This window comes from Thamnophis elegans, chromosome 11, assembly GCF_009769535.1.
Source record: "Thamnophis elegans isolate rThaEle1 chromosome 11, rThaEle1.pri, whole genome shotgun sequence".
Classification (NCBI taxonomy): domain Eukaryota; kingdom Metazoa; phylum Chordata; class Lepidosauria; order Squamata; family Colubridae; genus Thamnophis; species Thamnophis elegans.
The window spans coordinates 8,152,647-8,174,277 of NC_045551.1; the positions used below are offsets into that span (position 1 = coordinate 8,152,647).

General features: G+C 41.6%; 1 protein-coding gene across 1 annotated transcript; it reads left to right on the forward strand.

The window, feature by feature from the left end:
- Positions 1-2,869: 2,869 nt before the first annotated feature.
- TOR3A (torsin family 3 member A) lies at positions 2,870-21,015 on the forward strand. Its single transcript, XM_032226984.1, has 6 exons — positions 2,870-3,397; positions 5,932-6,033; positions 7,275-7,540; positions 11,454-11,629; positions 13,512-13,636; positions 20,180-21,015. The coding sequence occupies exons 1-6, from the start codon at positions 3,118-3,120 to the stop codon at positions 20,404-20,406; spliced, it is 1,176 nt and encodes a 391-aa protein (XP_032082875.1). The 5' UTR covers positions 2,870-3,117; the 3' UTR covers positions 20,407-21,015.
- Positions 21,016-21,631: the final 616 nt, after the last annotated feature.

A 21,631-nucleotide genomic window follows, 5' to 3' on the forward strand; every position in this document is an offset into this window, starting at 1 on the left:
ACTAAGAAATTTCAGATAGCTTATGACTAAAGAAACAAGGAAAGATATAATTTGTTTAGAGCTAGCCTAGCAAGGAGGAGTTAAAGCTCAAATGAAAGAGGATATTAACTTTTTTTTAAGTTTATTTTAGAATGTTTTTGTTAAAGATTTATACCCTGTATTGCAGTGTTTCTCAACCTTAGCAACTTGAAGATGTCTGGACTTCAACTCCCAGAATCCCCAGCCAATGAATGCTACAGCTATTCTGCCTTTTAAAACATGTTTTCCTTCTTTTCATATCCAGAGAAATATTCTGCCTTTTCAATATTTCCTAGGATATTTCATTTTTCTGGGAGAGGGCTGGATGATAACTTCCCACAGTTGAGTTCTCAGATGCCATTTGGTCAGTTGAGTAAAGGGCCAATATTATCATGCTTTTAATCCCATCCCCATGGAGCTGAAGTGGAGAAGCCTTTATTATGTAAAGTTGACTAGCTTGGCCTTCTTAATGGCCCATTGACAAAGTGGGGATGAGCAGGAAGCTACAGGGAGCTATTCTGTCTTTTAAAACATGTTTCTTTCTTTTCACATCCAGATAAACACTCTGCCTTTTCAATATTTCCTAAGATATTTCAATTCATCAATGAAATCAAGATGAATTGATGTAAGTAAATAATACAACATGATATTGAGTATGTAATAATATACATGTGATTATATGTTATGAAAATGGAAAATAAAAACTTTCTATGGATATGGAAGCATAAATACCATCAACATAGATTGGAGTTTTCTCAGAAGCGGAAATACACCAATGAGAGGAAGAGTGGGAAACAGAAGAGAGAAGAAAGATGGGAAGAGAGGGATAGGAGAGAGGGTAAGGGGGGGAAGATGAGGAGGATAAGGAGGAGTGGAATGTAGAGAGAGGAGAAGGAGAAAGGAAGGGGAAGTAGGGTAGGAAAGGATGATGGAGGGAAGGAAGGAGGTAGGAGAGAGGTAGAAGAAAGAGGTGTATGGAGAGCAGAAGAGCTAATAATCGGTTTTTATCTTTCTGGGCGTTGATGATAAGAGGAACTGATGTAATTACTACTTAATACAATAGGATACTGGCTATGCAATAGTATACATGTGATTGTATGTTATGAAAATGGAAAATAGAAAAGTATATTGGAAAATATTTCCTAGGATATTTCATTTTTCTGGGAGAGGGCTGGGTGATACCTTCCCACAGTTGAGTTCTCAGATGCCATTTGGTCAGTTGAGTCAAGGGCCAATATTATAATCCCACCCCCACCCCTGGAGCTGAAGTGGAGAAGTCTTTATTATGTAAAGTGGAGTTGCTTGGCCTTCTTAATGGCCCATTGACAAAGTGGGGATGGGCAGGAAGCTACAGGCAGCTATTCTGTCTTTTAAAACACGTTTCTTCCTTTTTCACATCCAGAGAAATATTCTGCCTTTTCAATATTTCCCCAGGATATTTCATTTTTCTGGGAGAGGGCTGGGTGATAACTTCCCACAGTTGAGTTCTCAGATGCCATTTGGTCAGTTGAGTCAAGGGCCAATATTATAATCCCACCCCCACCCCTGGAGCTGAAGTGGAGAAGTCTTTATTATGTAAAGTTGACTAGCTTGGCCTTCTTAATGGCCCATTGACAAAGTGGGGGTGGGCAGGAAGCTACAGGCAGCTATTCTGTCTTTTAAAACATGTTCCTTCCTTTTTCACATCCAGAGAAATATTCCGCCTTTTCAATATTTCCCCAGGATATTTCATTTTTCTGGGAGAGGGCTGGGTGACGCCTTCCCACAGTTGAGTTCTCAGATGCCAATTGGTCAGTTGAGTCAAGGGCCAATATTATAATCCCACCCCCACCCCTGGAGCTGAAGTGGAGAAGTCTTTATTATGTAAAGTGGAGTCGCTTGGCCTCCTTAATGGCCCATTGACAAAGTGGGGGTGGGCAGGAAGCTACAGGCAGCTATTCTGTCTTTTAAAACATGTTTCTTCCTTTTTCACATCCAGAGAAATATTCCGCCTTTTCAATATTTCCCCAGGATATTTCATTTTTCTGGGAGAGGGCTGGGTGATACCTTCCCACAGTTGAGTTCTCAGATGCCATTTGGTCAGTTGAGTCAAGGGCCAATATTATAATCCCACCCCCACCCCTGGAGCTGAAGTGGAGAAGTCTTTATTATGTAAAGGGACTAGCTTGGCCTTCTTAATGGCCCATTAACAGTGAGGGTGGGCAGGAAGCTACGGGCAACTATTCTGTCTTTTAAAACATGTTTCTTTCTTTTCACATCCAGAGAAATATTCTGCCTTTTCAATATTTCCCCAGGATATTTCATTTTTCTGGGAGAGGGCTGGATGATAACTTCCCACAGGTGAAAAACACTGACATGAAAGATTACTCAAGGACATTGCAACACAGAATTTTCCAGAGACTGATGTTGCGGATAAGATTGCATTTATTTGGGCCAGATTACTAAACCTAAAATGTAATAGCCATAAAAAAAATTGATTAGATGATATGTAAACTAATACACTCTAATTGTACATTTAAAATCATGTTTAGCGTTTGCAACTTTCTCACAATCTACTACAGGCAGCTACAGGCAGCTATTCTGTCTTTTAAAACAGGTTTCTTCCTTTTTCACATCCAGAGAAATATTCCACCTTTTCATTTTTCTGGGAGAGGGCTGGGTGATACCTTCCCACAGTTGAGTTCTCAGATGCCATTTGGTCAGTTGAGTCAAGGGCCAATATTATAATCCCACCCCCACCCTTGGAGCTGAAGTGGAGAAGTCTTTATTATGTAAAGTGGAGTCGCTTGGCCTTCTTAATGGCCCATTGACAAAGTGGGAAGCCGCCCCCGCCCCCCAAAAAACGCTCTTATTTATTCTTTCTCGATCCATTATGCCGAAGGGAGCGGAGCCAAAATACACGAACAGGACTCCAACAACCACTCCCTCCAAACCAGACTTGCGAAAGGCTCTTATCGCACCTTCAGCCTCGGGGGAGAAAAAATCCCGAAAGCGAAAAGGGAAATGAGATCATTGCACAACTGGGCTTGGTCTCGGCTGCCCAGCGATATCGGCAATCCGGTGCCGTAGCTCCGGCTTCCTCCTTTCCGCAAGGCGGCCATGGAGTGCCGGGCTGTGCTGCTATTATACGCCTGCTTAGCGTTGCAGTTGACGGGGCCACAAGCGAGGAAGGACCGCGGGGAAGAAGAGGCTGGGAGCGTGGATTTCCTGAGCCGGCTGCAATACGAGGGTTTGCAGGAGCGGCTGGGGGCCGTGCGGGACGCTTCCCGTCGCTACTGGGACTCGCTCGCCTGCCAGATGTGGCAGGAAGGCTGCGAGGAAGAGGAGGAACGGAGGACGCAGGGCGAGGAAGGCAGCGGAGGGATCCTGGGGCAGCACGGTAGGGTCTCCCCTGGCGCTGGCTCCCTTTCTCATTGGCGACTTCATACTTGCAGCCTCCAACTCCCAAGATCCTTACCGTGGTCTCTTATGGGAGAGAGGACGCGGAAGTGCTGCTCTTCAATGCAACACTTTCTCAGTCTATTCCAGTGTTTCTCAAGCTTGGCCACTTGAAGATGTCTGGACTTCAACTCCCAGAATTCGCTTGGCCACTTGAAGATGTCTGGACTTCAACTCCCAGAATTCCCCAGCCAGCCTCAGTTTCTTTGTAATGGAAAGAGGGCGATGCAAGTAAATCATCCAACACTATGGTTTGACATATGCACCACAAAAGTCCTTTAAAACAAACAGGATCCCCTCAGTTATTTTTGTTAGGGATGATTACCGATTGTACAGTTGTAGAGATTAACCTGATTTTGCATTGAATAACCGCAGTCAGACTGCTGGTGGCGCAATACTGGAAGAAGGAAGATTTGCCTACTATGGATGGACATTAAAAGTAACAAACTTAGCAGAGATGGCTAAAATATCTGCATATCTCAAGGACCACTCCAATGAGAGATATAAACTGGAGTGGAGAAGATGGATTGACTATACACTCAAAATAAATACGGGACTAAGAAATTCCAGATAGTTTATGACTGAAGAAACAAGGAATGATATAATTTGTTTAGAGCTAGCCTAGCAAGGAGGAGTTAAAGCTCAAATGAAAGAGGATATTAACTTTTTTTTAAAGTTTATTTTAGAATGTTTTTGTTAAAGATTTATACCCTGTATTGCAGTGTTTCTCAACCTTAGCAACTTGAAGATGTCTGGACTTCAACTCCCAGAATTCCCCAGCCAGCGAATGCTGGCTGGGGAATTCTGGGAGTTGAAGTCCAGACATCTTCAAGTGGCCAAGCTTGAGAAACACTGGTCTATTCTGAACGTGCTATTATAGCTAAAGCGGGTGTAGAAATAATCCCGTTTTACATTGATATTTTAAAGCTTGGGGATTAAGTCGGATATTGCCCCCTTCCTCTTAAGAAATGCCCCAATAAATGGATTCAAGGATCAAGTAAAAAATGCTCCTTGAACTCTCACAAGGTTTACCAACACCATACATAGGTTTAATAAATGGTTTTTATGCTGGTTTATCTAGGTAGTTTGGAATATGTTTCATGTTGTTCTGAGACATATTGTAGAAGTCAAATGTCAAACTTTACAACCAAAGTAGCAAAAATCCCTTGCGGAAGTGCTGCTCTTCAATGCAACCCTTTTAACACCGTTTCTCAGTCTATTCTGAACGTGCTATTGTAGCTAAAGCGGGTGTAGAAATAATCCTGTTTTACATTGATATTTTAAAGCTTGGGGATTAAGTTGGATATCGCCCCCTTCCTCTAAGAAATGCCCCAATAAATTGATTAAAGGATAAAGTAAAAATGCTCCCTGAACAAAGTTTACCAACACCATACACAGGTTTAATAAATGGTTTTTATGCTGGTGTAAGAAGTTATCACCCAGCCCTCTCCCAGAAAAATGAAATATCCTAGGAAATATTGAAAAGGCAGGATATTTCTCTGGATGTGAAAAGGAAGAAACATTTTTTTAAAAGACAGAATAGCTGTCTGCAGCTTCCTGCCCATTCCCCTTTGTCAATGAGCCATTAAAGCCTGAGCTAAGCCACTTTACATAATAAAGAGTTCTCCCCTTCAGCTCCAGAGTGATGGGATTAAGGCATGATAATATTGGCCTTTTTACCCAACTCGCCACATGGCATTTGAGAACTCAACCAAACCTGGATTCAAAACGCAGCCTAGAGAGTTGCCCCTGTATGGGACCATGGGAGTCTGACAACCAATCAGAATACAAGCTCAAGATCAAAGGCCAGAGAGGGCATAAAACCAGGGACTCAGCTTCTCTTCCTCCCTTCCCTTCTCTTCTCTTCCCCACCAACATTGAAGCATGTGATCACCTTTTCTGTTCAGGGCTCAAGCCATGTGGTCCTGTCCACCATTAAAACCATCTTTCCAAGCAGCCTCCATGTCTCCAGTGTCTTTTTCCCCACTTGGAGCCGAACCCAGAAGGTCATTTCTTCCAACACTGGTTTATCTAGGCAGTTTGGAATATGTTTCACATTGTTCTGAGACAATTGTAGAAGTAGAATGTCAAACTTTGCAACCAAAGTAGCGAAAACCCATTGCGCCTTTACAGTGTTGTTTTCTCTAAAGCAAAATCAAATTTATACATGCAGCAGAATGAGAAAGTAAAATCCTATGGTGACTGGGCAGAAGAGCCTATGATAGAATCACACACACAGTGTGTGAAAATAAATCGTCAAGAGCTTCAGGGAAAATGGATTTTTTAGTCTCCTAATAGGGAGCTAATTCTCTCAAAAAAGGGTATGACAGTGAATGGGAATCAGCGGAGAAAAATTTACCCAATCCCAATCTCATCTGAATTACAGTAGTGGTATTGAGTGTTTAAGTTTTCTGACCTCTGGCCTAGGTGCAATTCAAATATTTCTTTTCCCAATCTGGTGTTATTACCTTTTAGATTGGAAGTTACCTATGATGACTGAATTAGTCTCTACCTGGTACTGTGGCTTTGGCAGGTGCTGTCCAACAGGAGACTGCAGAGTGGTCAACAATATCACAGGTAAAGACTTTGCTTTCTTCTTATTTTAATTCCTCCCCTCCTCCATATTAAAAATACTGCATTACCGAAGGTCAGCATTTATGCTTCTGAAATTTAGCAATGTGATCTGGGACTCCTACACAACTTTATTTGGCTTAAAGGCTGATCAGCTTTGCTTTAAACAATGTGGATTGTGTGTATTATTAAAAAATAAGTTATAGTACTCAATACTCTTTTCCTAACTGAATCTCTTCTAGTATAATACTATATCTTTCTGGAAGATGACAAAGCTATGAAACCAAAATCTTTCCCTTGTAGTTTCAACACACTAAACTTGCATTGTTCCTTTTTTATTCGACGTGGGGACCAATTCTTTCAGTTATAAACTAATGATTGAAGCACTGAGATTGAATACATATTTGATCAAATTAATTGGAAAGAAATGGTGAACTGAAGGTGATTCTGCTAAAAGCAAGTAGATTGGCTCTTCATAATTCCTCTCCAGACAAGGAGACAACTTGAGATCACCCACAAGTGCTCTGTACAGTGCAGAGGTGGGTTCCTACCGGTTCGCACCAGTTTGGTAGAACCGGTTCGTCAAATCTACCGAACCGGTTAGAAGAGGTTCCACCAGTGGACCAGGAAAGCAGGCCACACCTACAGAAGAGGTTCCAAAATTTTTTGAAACCCACCACTGGTACAGTGTCTCCACCAATCTTTGATGGGTTTTGTGTTCTGGGAAATGAGGAAATAGCCATTTTGCTCAAACCACAATTGTCACCTTTAATAAAAACTGGATGTGCATATTTTCTTCCCTAATCACTTTCAGAAATATTTTTTGTTGATTGTTTTCCATCTTGATTAATTCTGCAAGTTACTTGTTGAAGCAAAGGATCAAAGATAAGAGATAAGAACGTACATAGACAGTATGTACAATGAAATGCTGTTATCAGAAACCTTTACTTTCTGAAGGACCATTAGAGATTTTCCCGCCCACATTAAGCATATCATCTTGCACAGCTACAAGAACTATTAGTTTACATAAAGAAAGAAAGCACAGTGAGGTGTTTTGACAAGTGGATTTTCGAGCCAAAGATATAACTTGTGGTTTCGGTGTGCTTTTAAGCAATCCTTACGTTTGACATCTCAATCTCAAGAGAATTCAAACTTGATCTCGCAATCTTGATTTATAGCAATGTAAGAGTTCTGCGGTTTCCAACATGACATGCAAGAGATTCATTCTCTCTTTTTCTGCCCCACAGGCTTGGAACTGGTTCTGAGCAAACGACTCCATGGCCAGCATTTGGCCAAAATAATCGTCCTGAAAGCCGTTCAGGATTTCTTGGAAACACCACAGCCAAAGAAAGCCCTGACTCTTTCTTTTCATGGCTGGTCTGGTACTGGCAAGAACTTTGTAGCCCGTTTAATGGCAGAGCATCTTTATCGAGATGGCCTAAAAAGTGACTGTGTTAAAATTTTCATCTCAGTACTTCATTTCCCTCATCTCGATTACATGGACCTTTACAAGGTGAGAGGATATTTGTATATTGTGTGTGTCTCTCTCTGTGTGTTAAGCAGAGGTGGGTTCCTACCAGTTCGCACCTATTCGGTAGAACCGGTTCGTCAAATCTACCAAACCAGTTAGAAGAGGTTCCACCAGTGGACCCGGAAAGCAGGCCACACCTACAGAAGAGGTTCCAAATTATTTTGAAACCCACCACTGATCCTTGGATATGATTATTCTGCACTATCATGCTCCTATTTATAAAACTCAGTGCCTCTGTGAAAGGGAAGGGTGACTACTGCGTTTGTGGTGCAATCAGAACATTGCGTGTGTTGAAGTTGTTTTAACGCAAACCAAAGATGCCTTTTAAAAAACAAGTTTACATCATATTCTTATGCATGCCAGTGCTGTGTGTGAGATAATTTAAGGTGGTTCTGACAAGTGTCGTCGGCATCTTCATATCCGGTCGCATGGGCGGCAAGCCACTCCCATCCGGTCACATGGGTGGCAAGCCACTCCCACAAAGGAGGCCACACCCACAGAATAGGTTCGAACAATTTTTGAAACCCACCACTGGTGTTAAGTATAGTGTTGTTACTGAGAAATCAGGCATGAAGAAGGTCCATGGATCAATTCTGTTATCTTGGGCAATGTACAAAACAAGGAACTTCAGAATTCCTGGATGTTTACAGAACATAACATTAGTGAAATTTCAATATGTTATGCCACATATCCGCACAAGTTGCCTTGATTGTCATTACCTGGGTTATTATACATTCCTGGTTTAAAAAAGCCCTGGGTTGGCTAATTAACTTGAAAGTTGGCTATGTTCATATAAATCTTCCTATTTCCAAAGATCTGCTTGGGTTAATCCTGCTGTGGTTTCTCTCTCTAGCAAAGAGCATATTGGCAGTGGCCGGTCCTTAGGGATTCAAACAAAATAGTGTAGCTTGGTGAGATTAGATCAAAGTACATGGGTTATTTATTTTGGCCCAGGATACAAATAGTAAGGACAATATTATTGATCTAAAGGGTACTTCAAAGGCAGGTGAAAGTTTAAAAGTCTGGGTGAGTAGGTTGAATGATGGGCCCCTATTAATATGAATAACATCCAGAGTTAGGTGGCATAAAATTTTAATATATTATGATTGGCTATGCAGTTGGCCAGATCTTTAGCGTGGATTTGGCATTTTTGTCCACTTCTCGAGCTCTAACCAAGGATCTGGGATAGAAAGATAGTGTTAAATAATATTAATAATATTGTTCTGCTCTTAGCCATTGCCAGGTCTTGCTATTATCTGCTTAGCCTGCTAGCAATAGCAGTAGCAGTTAGACTTGTATACCGCTTCATAGGGCTTTCAGCCCTCTCTAAGCGGTTTAAAGAGTCAGCATATCGCCCCCATAGTCTGGGTCCTCATTTCACCCACCTTGGAAGGATGGAAGGCTGAGTCAACCTTGAGCCGGTGAGATTTGAACCGCCGAACTGCAGATAAGTCAGCTGAAGTGGCTGCAGTACTGCACCCTAACCACTGCGCCACCTCGGCTCTACTGCTACTTTTTTGTTTACTGGTTTCGTAATCCTTTGCAACGCCATATTTCTTTTCTATTCTTTAGTTGGTTTTTATGGCATGCTCCCCAACCTTTGGGCTGTGGCCCACCTCTTGACCTTGAGTCATTTAGAACTGGGCTGCAGAAGTGGTGGGCGAGCGCATGCACATCATGTGCACACGCACTCCATTTGCACAAAGTGGTGAGCGGGCGTGCCTGCCACTCACACGAATGGAGTTGCGCATGTGCCTGTTTCTTGCGCGGAACCGTTCCCTCTCCCACCCCACCCCTGCCGGTCCGCAAAGCCAAAAAGTTGAGGAACTCTGCTTTATGGCATCTTCTTCGCTCTCCACAAATACTCTTTCAGTATTTATCCAAAGATAAATTGCATTTCAAACTAAAAAAAAAGAAAAATCCAGTTGCCATAACTCAGCTTTCAGACAACTCTATCTGGATGACTGAGAATAGCAATAGCAATAGCAATAGCAATAGCAGTAGACTTATATACCGCTTCATAGGCCTTTCAGGCCTCTCTAAGCGGTTTACAGAGAGTCAGCATATTGCCCCCAACAATCTGGGTCCTCATTTTACCCACCTCGGAAGGATGGAAGGCTGAGTCAACCCTGAGCCGGTGAGATTTGAACCGCTGACCTGCTGATCTAGCAGTAGCCTGCAGTGCTGCATTTAACCACTGCGCCACCTTGGCTCTTGCAATCTTCATCGAAAGTTTGAAAATTGTTTGTAAGCCAGTAACTGGCTTGTAGTTGGAGATCCCTTTTGTTGGATCCCCCAGTTAAGATCCCTTTTGTGGGATCTTTCATTATAAGGTAAGTTTTGCCAGACGTTAGCCGTTCTTCAATTTCACATCCTTGTGGTATATTGTTAAACTGCTTGGCAATGAGTGAACACAGACCAATCATATGTTTCAACCAAAAGCTATGCAGTTCATCTTCACCAGGTTCTGGTCAATTCTTGATCTTCCTTACCTGTTTCTCTATTTCTGCTGTTACTACAAATTCTTTCCTTTCAATGTCTTTAAAAAAAATATTCTTATCCACCTCCTTTAGCCAGGCTGCATTCTGCTTGTCTCATATCTGCTCCCAGAAATGTGCTTTGTTAGACAATTATACAAGCCTTTTTTTTCCATTTTCATAACGTATAATGTAATACTATTACATAGCCAATATCATAGTGTGTTGATTATTAATTACATCAGTTCGTCTTGCCATCAATTCCCGGAAAAAAACAGAAAACAAAAAACCAATTATTGGCTCTTCTGCTCTCCATACACCATATTTATGCCTTATCCACCACTTTCTTCTGCCTGTCTCCTCTCCCTCCCTACCTCCTTTCTTCCCTCCATCATCCTTTTCTAATCTACTTCCCCTTCCTTTCTCTCCTTCTCCACTCTCCTCTTTCCACTCCTCTTTATTCTCCTCCTCTTCCCCCCCTTGCCCTCTCTCCTATCCCTCTTTTGCTATCTTTCTCTCTCCTCTGCTTCCCACTCTTCCTCTCATTCGCTTGGTGTATTTCAGCTTCTGAGCAAACTCCATTCTGTGTTGATGGTATTTATAATTCCATTTCAGTATACATAACATATCTTAGTTTTAAAGAAAAAATAAGAGAAGACAGTATACATGTACAATCATATTACTTTAAAACCTAACACCCATCCTCAAGCCTAATATACTTCCCTCCCTCCCACCCTCCCCCCCAGCCCCAACTTTCCCTCCCCTGACTTCCCAGAACCAATACACAGTATAAATCTTTAACAAAAACAGTCTAGAATATATTTGAAAAAACAGTAAGAAATTAATAACATCTTTAAATTGAACTTAGCTTCTCCTGTATAGGAGAAGCTATAAAAGCCTTTTTTGTGGGAATCACAGACCTTTAGAACACTCTCCCTTGGAAAATATTTCTGGTTTCCTTACTAATAGCATATAAACAAGGATTTTTAAATGGGAAAAAAAACTTTTGATTTTGTTGATAATTTCATATTGACTTCATTTTTCTTGATGTTTTACAGATTGCTTTTAAAAGTTATTAAGGCTTATGTGATAAGCATCAATTCTAAAAGAGGGGATACAAGGCCATAAATAAATTTCTGGCTACACCAATTTAATCATATTCGTGTCTAAGAGCCGAGGTGGCACAGTGGTTAAATGCAGCACTGCAGGCTACTTCAGCTGACTGCAGTTCTGCAGTTCGGCTGTTCAAATCTCACCGGCTCAGGGTTGACTCAGCCTTCCATCCTTCCGAGGTGGGTAAAATGAGGACCCGGATTGTTGTTGGGGGCGATATGCTGACTCTGTAAACCGCTTAGAGAGGGCTGAAAGCCCTATGAAGCGGTCTATAAGTCTAACTGCTATTTTCCCTGTTTACTCAGGTCGATCTAACAAAACAAATCACTGAGACCGTTAAACTCTGTGAACAATCCTTGTTCATCTTTGATGAAGCGGAGAAGCTTCACCCTGATCTCCTCAAAGCCCTCGAACCATATGTGGGTCACAATGGCAATGCTGACGAAGTTGATTATCGGCGGTCCATCTTCTTATTCTTAAGGTAAATTTTGTTTTGAGTGTTAAGAGACAAATCCCAAGTCATATTTTGGGGGCGATTTTTCAGAATATTAAAAGTCTGAGCTTTTAATATTGAGGAGTAATAATCCAGGGTAAAAAAAAAATGAGGTAGAAAAATCTAGAAACATATCAATACGTCCACGAGTTTATTTAAAAGCTCTTCCTGAAACTTTCTTGCCACTTCCATTAGCAGATCCCGAGTTGCACTTTCTTTTGGCCTAGTTTAAAAGCTGAACTTTGCAAAAGCAGTAAGACTTATTTCTGTCCTTTTACAAATTCTGTATAGTGCAAGTACAGAAACATACAGGAGAGTCTCATTTTGTTCTCTGACTTTACTATCTACAATGTTGCTGATATTCAAGGATATCTGATAGTTAGAGAAGAAAGATTTGTGTTCTTAAGAATACCTCTGTCTCTAATCAACTCACCAGTGATACAATAAATAACATTGACTATAAAATATTCATGGGGTCCTGGCACTAGGAATAAAATTCAGGAAAAAAAGTTGTCTCTCTCTCAAAATTGCTTCTTTCCGATTCGATTTGAATATATTGATTTAAATCTGGGGATAAATGGGGAAATAAATGGGGAACTCATCAAATTTGCAGATGTCACCAAACTGGCAGGAATAGCCAACATTCCAGAAGACAGGCTTAAGATACAGAAGGATCTTGACAAATTTGAACATTGGGCACTATCTAATAAAATGAAATTCAATGGTGAAAAGAGTAAGGTTCTACATTTAGGCAAGAAAAACAAAATTCACAGGTACAGTATAGGTGGTACCTGGCTCAATAGTAGTAACTGTGAGAGGGATCTTGGAGTCCTAGTGGACAATCATTTAAATATGAGCCAGCAGTGTGCAGCAGCTGCCAAAAAAGCCAACATAGTTCTAGGCTACATAAACAGGGATAGAATCAAGGTCACGTGAAGTGTTAATACCACTTTATAATGCCTTGGTAAGGCCACACTTGGAATACGGCATTCAGTTTTGGTCGCCATGATGTAGAAAAGATATGGAGACTCTAGAAAGAGTGCAGAGAAGAGCAACAAAGATGATTAGGGGACTGGAGGCTAAAACATATGAAGAATGGTTGCAGGAACTGGGTATGCATCGTTTAATGAAAAGAAGGACTAGGGGAGACATGATAGCAGTGTTCCAATATCTCAAGGGTTGCCACAAAGAAGAGGGAATCAAACTATTCTCCAAGGCACCTGAGGGCAGGACAAGAAGCAATGGGTGGAAACTGATCAAGGAGAGAAGCAACTTAGAACTGAGGAGAAATTTCCTGACAGTTAGAACAATTAATCAGTGGAACAGCTTGCCTCCAGAAGTTGTGAATGCCCCAGCACTGGAAGTCTTTTAAGATGTTGGATAGCCATTTGTCTGAAACGGTATAGGGTTTCCTGCCTAGGCAGGGGGTTGGACTAGAAGACCTCTGAGGTCCCTTCCAACTCTGCTATTGTATTGTATTATCTAGTTGGTAGGTGGTGAGTTCTAGCTGAATTTATTGGGGCTAAGCAGAGTCAGTCATGATTAAGAACGTGCTTGGAAAGCTACCAGGACTGTAGATCAGATTAAGAAATCAAAAAACTTCCCAGGAGAAAGAGCCGAGGTGGCGCAGTGGTTAAATGCAGCACTGCAGGCTACTTCAGCTGACTGCAGTTCAGCAGTTCGGCTGTTCAAATCTTATCGGCTCAGGGTTGACTCAGCCTTCCATCCTTCCGAGGTGGGTAAAATGAGGACCCGGATTGTTGTTGGGGGCAATATGCTGACTCTGTAAACCGCTTAGAGAGGGCTGAAAGCCCTATGAAGCGGTATATAAGTCTAACTGCTATTGCTATTGCTATTTTTTTGTACCCAGTAACACTGGTGGAAACATCATCAATAAGGTGGCCCTGGATTTCTGGCAAGCTGGTCAAGCTAGGGAAGAGATCACCATGGAATATTTAGAACAATTCCTGCGGAGAGAGCTGCTGGATGCCCCAGGTGAGTTGCTGTTTGTTCCTAAAGCTTTACCACCATTCCAGTTCTAACTCAGGTAGTTGTTCTGACCCCCCTTCTCCGTCCAGACTTTTTTAATCAGTCCAGACTCTCGTTGGCTGAAAGCCCAAAATAAACAAAGAGATAAGCACTGTGGCAGCAAGTCCTACAAACCTTGGCAGCAATGCAAACAAACTCTGGCAGCAATCCAGCCTGCCAAGTTTGTTTCTCGTTAGTCCTTAACATTGACTTCTGCAAGAAGGGCGTGGCACAAGCAGTCTCTTTTATAATCAGGAGAGGATCTTAATGAGCATCAGCTGAGCGTAATTACCTCCTGTAATTACATAGTTGTTCTTGATGTCGAGTAGCCCTTCGACGGCATGCATCCCGGAACAACTCACAGGTGTTTTCCTGATCACTCTCCCTCTCCTCCCCACTGATCCAAGGCTCAGGTGTCACCTGGTGGCCAACTAATCTCTTCTCACCCTGCTCGGAGTCGGAACCCTGTCCAGGGTCCTCCACCTCCTCCAGGGCCGACTCATAAGGCTCCTCGCTGTCGGAGTCTGGTGGCAGCTCCAACGGCTCCTGCCGGGCCACGACAGGTAGTAATGCATTGTCTTTTGCAAAGAGATTGATTGAAAGCAAATGTGAAGTTAAAACTGCCCATATACCAATAATATCAGTGCTTTAAAAAAATGTATGTTAATTTTCATCATTCTAATGGAATGGATAATATGGCCAAAAGCAATAATTGGAGGGATCTGTTAACACATACTGTGGCAAGCCAGGTTTTATTTTTCTTCAAATGTATGAAATTTCTCTTCTTGCCTGCAGATTAATAGGTAAAAGATACTAAGGCGTGTTAGTCTAAAAGAAAATATTACAGTATCTTAATACCATGTTTCATGACGTAAGATTTTTTTGAACTAGATAGGTTATCTATTCATCCACTCTTGCAAATGTAAACAGAGATGCTAGTGGGAAAGAGAGCTAAATCTTGAGGTCAGAGGGAAATGAATTGCAGTAAGAGCCGAGGTGGCGCAGTGGTTAGGGGTGCAGTACTGCAGGCCACTTCAGCTGACTGTTAACTGCAGTTCGGCGGTTCTAATCTCACCGGCTCAAGGTTGACTCGGCCTTCCATCCTTCCGAGGCGGGTGAAATGAGGACCCGGACTGTGGGGGCGATATGCTGACTCTGTAAACCGCTTAGAGAGGGCTGAAAGCCCTATGAAGCGGTATATAAGTCTAACTGCTGTTGCTAACATTAAAATTAGCCATCTAAAAGCAGGTGGTATCTGTTGATTCTGGTAATATCTTCATTGTAGTTTGGTAAACGAATAGGCCCCTTTTTCATGCCTTAGCTTAGCTGAATCAAAGGAGGAGATAGTGGGTTTTTATGAACAAGTACACATGATCAGTGGAATGGTTTTTGTCTCTAACTAGACAGGCCTTCCAAACTGAGATCAGAGAATATTAACTAGCAATAGCAATAGCAGTTAGAGTTATATACCGCTTCATAGGGCTTTCAGCCCTCTCTAAGCGGTTTACAGAGTCAGCATATCGCCCCCACAGTCTGGGTCGTCATTTCACCCACCTCGGAAGGATGGAAGGCTGAGTCAACCTTGAGCCAGTGAGATTTGAACCGCTGAACTGCAGATAGCAGTCAGCTGAAGTGGCCTGGAGTACTGCATCCTAACCACTGCGCCACCTCGGCTCTATCAACGGAATGGCTGTAGGAATGGGATGAAGTCCCAAACTATCCCAGGAAACAGGAGTTTTTCTAGATCAGGGATGCCAAATTCAAGGCCCGATGGCCTCACCCGGCCCGCGGGGTGCTTAAATATGACCCACAGGGCCATCCTGGAAATAGCAAAGGACTGACCTGCGGTGCCTCTGCCAGCGAAAAAGGGGCTTGCATGGGCCATGTGTGACTCTCCCGAGCTTCACTGGCAGAGGATTGCAGGCCGTCGCAGCTAAAAATGGAGCTCAGGAGCCCGTTTTCGCTGGCAGAGCGCTCGAGCCACCACAGGCACCTGACACAAGTGAAATCGAGCTGGCCACGCCCACCCTGCCCCCCTGAGGTCAAACACAACCCTGATGCAGCCCTCAATGAAATCGAATTTGACACCCCTGTTCTAGATACTCCATTTCCATTTCCTTTTCTTTGTGTGTTTTACTCTGAAAAAGGTGTAAAATAGAAAGAGGCAGAGTACACCTCTTCCCTAAATTCTACTAGAGTGGCGCTAACCTTGCTTAGTCTGCAAGAAAGTTTTCCGTTTGTTTTGGCCAGTTGGGGGTGGGTGGGTAGGAGGAGGGGCAGGAACAATAGCCTTCTGGAGAGTGGGGACAATTGTCAAAAATTTCTCTTTTTTAAAGACATATCTGTGAATTATTAGTACGTTGCTCACAGAAGAATGGCTGGCTTGCTCAGCTGTGTCATGTGAACATAGCCATTTTATAAAATCGTACAAGCATTGCTAATTTCATTTTGGTCTAGCCTACCATTACTCTCTATACAATAATTTCTGTTCAAAATAACATTTATTTCCATTGGATCAATTGGATCAATTCACAACTGCATTATCATAATTTTTTTTTTGCTTTAGCATGAATGAAAATATAAATATACAAATAATAATTGATAAAATTGTCACTTTTATCTCTATCATCATCTAGAGTTTATTATTATTCGTTTGTGTTATTTATTCATGTGGATTTTTACATTTGGTATCTGGTGTTATATATGTTCATCTTTGGGTGAACATTCCAAAAGGGAAAAGGGAAACTGAACAATTATGGGCACAGACAGAGTCATATAGTGCTGAGATGAAAATCCCAATTACGTCTTTTAAAACAAGGACTACCTATAGTCCGATATAGGGAATACTTTAAAATCTGCAGATAGGCAAGCAGTTGTGCATTGCGTGCCAGGCAGTCATGCCCCATATTTCTTCTCCCATAGATTCTGTGAATGCAAGCACATAGACCTAAACCTTCCATTTAACTTTCAGAGTGGCTTGTTACAAAAGCTTAGGCAGACTATTGTGGCTAGCCAAAAAGGTATTACACAAATTGTTGACATTTTGTTTGCTAGCCAAATGTCAGCAACGTTGTATTTACTGTCTAGGTGAGCTTGCTAAATGATGTAACTTTTGTAACCTGTGACTGGGGGTAAAGAAAGAGGAGAACTACAGCGCAGAAGAAAATGTGCCTGGTTATTCTAGAAATATGAACCTGTCTTGAGTTAGCAGCTTTTTAAATATATATATATATATATATATATATATATATATATATATATATATAGATAGATAGATAGATAGATAGATAGATAGATAGATAGATAGATAGATAGATAGATAGAGAGTGAGTGTTAGTGTGTTTTTTTTATTTATTTGTGCTGATAAATAAATAAAGGGAGACTAGTATAGATATATTTCAAGCTATTTAGCTCTCATCAGCTAGCCATACCCTTTCTGGGATTTGAACCTGGGCTATATTACATACTAGGCAGACTTCTTAGCCACTAGGCCACAGGCTCTTATCCGTTATCAGCAAAGCCAGGGTGACAGGTATCTATTAGATTTTACAACCCCTGGTAAGCCCCAACCATGGGAGGAAGCTAACTGCCTCCATATATATATTTACATTTGATATCTGGTGTTATATATATATATATATTGCTGTTTTATCTCATTGTTGAATGCCACCCCAAAGTTGCTTTTAGTGAGATGGGCAGCTATATAAATTTGATAAATAAATGATAGTGTTTTTTGTTTTATTATATAAAGCAGCTCTAAATCTACAACAAAGCCAATATAATCCTTTGTTGCCATTTACCTGCCACTGAGCCGAGGTGGTGCAGTGGTTAGGGTGCAGTACTGCAGGCCATTTCAGCTGACTGTTATCTGCAGTTCGGCTGTTCTAATCTCACCGGCTCAAGGTTGACTCAGCCTTCCATCCTTCCGAGGTGGGTGAAAATGAGGACCCAGACTGTGGGGGCGATATGCTGACTCTGTAAACCACTTAGAGAGGGCTGAAAGCCCTATGAAGTGGTATATAAGTCTAACTGCTATTGCTATTGCTATAACTGCTATTTTCTTCCTCTTAGTTAAATTGTCTTTTCCTGCTGCAAATGTATGGGAACATACCTATAGTAGTGTTATGAAATACCCCTTCCAGTAACCTGGCTTAAAATGCTAGCACAATGCTAAAGTTTCCTGATTCCACCCTCAAACTGCATGGTCACATCATCCACACATTTTTTGAAAAAAGTACAAGGCTTAAAATGGCTCCTGAAAAGATCATTGTCTCCTTTGACACAATGTCCACAATTTACATCCATTCCTCCTTACTTAGCATACAAAGTAATAATAAAAAAAAACTAGAAGAATACCAGACAGATGAGAAGCACCTAACCAGGACACAAATCATGAAACTACTCCGGTACTGCCAAAACACCTTCTTCACATTCAAAAGTGAAATATGAGCAAATAAAAGATATACCCATATCAGGAGTCATTGCAGAAACTGTCCCACACAAAGTAGAACACTGTTCTTTTTAAAACTACACACACCTCAATTTTGGTATCGCTATTTGAACGACTCATTTGTCGTTATCAAAATAATGCACTGAAATACTTTCACACCTTCCTGAATTCCATCTTCCCAGACATAGAATTTACAATGGAGGAAGAATCAGCTTAAACAATTTCCATTTTTAGATGTGCTTTTCAACAAGCAGGAAGAGGGAGGCCTAGAAATCGTGGTTTATTGCAAGGCCACCAACACGCCACACATTCTTAGTTTCAACAGTAACGGTTCTGACCCCCCTCGTTCCACACCCAAGCACACTCCGAGTCAGATAAGTTATGGCATTTAATTAACAGACAGACAGGTCCTTGGCAGCAAACCGGCACAGAGAAGCTTGGGCAGCAATAAACACAGATAAGGCTTGGCAGTAATCCAGCCTGCCAAGCTTCTAACAATGTTCTCCGACGTTTGATCCTGTGTTGACTTCTGCAAAGAGGGCCGTGTGCACAAGTAGCCTTTTTATAGTCTGGAGAGGAGCCTAATGACCACCAGCTGAGTGCAATTACCTCCTGTAACTGCGCAACTGTTCTTGACGCCTATTAGCTCTTCGATGCTGTGCATCCTTGAAATACTCACTACTGGCGTCCGGCTCACTCTCCCTTGTCTCCTCCCCACTGGTCCAAGGCTCAGGTGCCTCCTGGTGGCCAACCAGCCTCTCTGCGCCCTGCTCGGAGTCGGAACCCTGTCCAGGGTCCTCCACATCCTCCAGAGCCGACTCATAGAGTCCCTCGCTGTTGGAGTCTGGTGGCAGCTCCAATGGCTCCTGCTGGGCCACAACAAGTAACTATCCATTGTCACACAAAAAGTGTTGCATCAGAACACTATATGGCAGGGTGAGAACCCACTGTAGTACCCAGCAAGCTAACCAACTGGAGATAAGGTACCTATGTGAATAATTCAGCAGAATGGGTTCCCACAAGCATTTATTACAAGATGCCTGTACAACACGCAAAGAAGAGAAATGAAGAAAGCAGGTATGAGACCAACTGCTTTATATGGCACACCCTGGCATACATCAAAAACATTTCGGAAGCAGTAGAATGCAGCTTCTGATATCTGAAAGTGGGTATTGCACACTGCCCAGAAGCTACCACATGAGGACAAATCATGCATTGCAAAATTCACTTGGAGGTGGGAGTTACTTATCATGTGATTTACCACATGCGTGGATTGCCCCTTTGACTGTGTAGGATAGACGGGGAGGAAAATAACCACTAGATTGCAAGGACACAAGTGAAAAGTCAGATGAAGAGACTCAAACTCATTGATAGCCTTTCATTGCAGTGAACGAAGACATACATTCAATTTCACAGCTATTAAGATTGTTGGCTGTGCAGGTACAAAGAGAGCCAGGGAAATGATTGAAGCCTGGGAAATGGGCCCCTCGCCAGTTGATAGTTTTGATTTATCACTTGGAGGTGGGAGTTTTGATTTATCACTTGGAGGTGGGAGTTATTTCTCATGTAATCTACCAGGTCTCTTGTATGGATTGCCCCTTTGACTGTGTAGGATAGACAGGAAGGAAAATAACCACTAGATTGCAAGGACACAAGTGAACAGTCAGATGAAGAGACTCAAACTCATTGATAGCCTTTCATTGCAGTGAACAAAGACATACATTCAATTTCACAGCTATTAAGATTGTTGGCTGTGCAGGTACAAAAAGAGCCAGGGAAATGATTGAAGCCTGGGAAATGGGCCCCTCGCCAGTTGATAGGAGTTCTGATTTACCACTAGTTTATCATGTACTTAAGAGCTGAGGACTTGGCAGCACAAGGAAAAAATAGTCAATCACTGCTATTATCTTAAAATAGTACACGTGCATCAAAGATACTATTAAAAATAAACTATTTTTGGCCTCCCCAATAATGCCAAGTAATTAATTATGGTCTAACCTGGTATATAACAATAATAAGGAGATACCAGATGAATTGTCCTGTTCTTTCTTTTTTTTCAGATGCCCACAATTTCCTTCTTCAGGAGAATCTCATAGACTTTCTGGTACCTTTCCTGCCTTTGGAATATCGCCATGTGAAGCTCTGTGCTCGGGACGCTTTTCTTGCTCGAGATCTACCGTTCACGGAAGAGACGCTAGATGAAGTTGCAAGGACACTATTTGCTCCAAAAGGGAAGACATTGTTTTCTGCTCAAGGTTGCAAATCAGTATCTCAGCGTATAAACTAGTTTCTTCTTTGACAGGGGAAGGTGAAGATGATTTGAGTTTGTTCTCTTTTTATCTTATACCAGGGACACATATTTTATTTATTACACTAACTAGTGTAATATTAACTACATTCCCTATATTATTGGGGTTGCCCAGCTAAAAAAAGGTAAGAAAACTCCATTATGGATATGGAATCTACATGAATGGTATTACTGAAATAGTAATATATCCAGAATATTTTTCTAATACGGGTTACAAATGATGCCTTTGGATCACATATTATTTATCCATTACATTGAGTGTGTTTTTAGACAGCCTGGGGAGGAGACCCCCATTCTACAAGATGTGAGACTGACTTAATTTTATTTCCAGGTCTTAGGTAGTTGACAATGATTTGAATCAAGCAATTTCCTAGCCTGCATTCTTGGTTGTGTGGCTGGGTGAGGAGCTATCGTATTTCCTTATAATGCAATCTACCTCTTCTTCCACAATCCTGGTGTCGAATTAAGGTATGAAGGAAAGATTTCGTCCCTTATTAGAGGCTTGGTGTCAATCGTTGTTTTATTTATATATATACATATACATATATATATGTGTGTGTGTGTGTGTGTGTGTTTTATTTGTGCTGATAAATAAATATAACAAAGGCAACAGTAAAAATATTGGGTTTCTGTCGTGATGGACTCTTGTGACGAGCCGATTGACAGATGATGGAAGCAGTTAGCTTCCTCCCATAATTGGGGCTTACCAGGGGTTGTGACACTAAATATATATATTTAGTGTCCAATATTTTTACTGTTGCCTTTGTTATATTTGTGTTTATTTGTGCTGATAAATAAGGGTATGGCTAGCTGATGAGAGCTAAATAGCTTGAAATAGATCTATACTAGTCTCCCTTTATTTATTTATCAGCACAAACACACACACACACACACAGAGACACACACACATATATATATATCAATCTTTTAAATATCATTTGACATGTGTTAAAATTGCACTTTTCAGAGTATACATATCAAGAGACTAAATATGTGCCATTCTTTTTATTATAACTTTTACAACAGGACATACGATATACTTCTAGTCCAGCACTGAAATTGAGCAATGAAGTTCCAGTTCTATGTGATAAGCACTCCTTGCATAAGCCACTATTGAACTTCTGTCATCCTTGTTGATTAAAACGTTGAGTGTTGCTTTTGTGAGATATTGAAGCTTTGGCATTTACAGCAGGAGGCTTTGCCA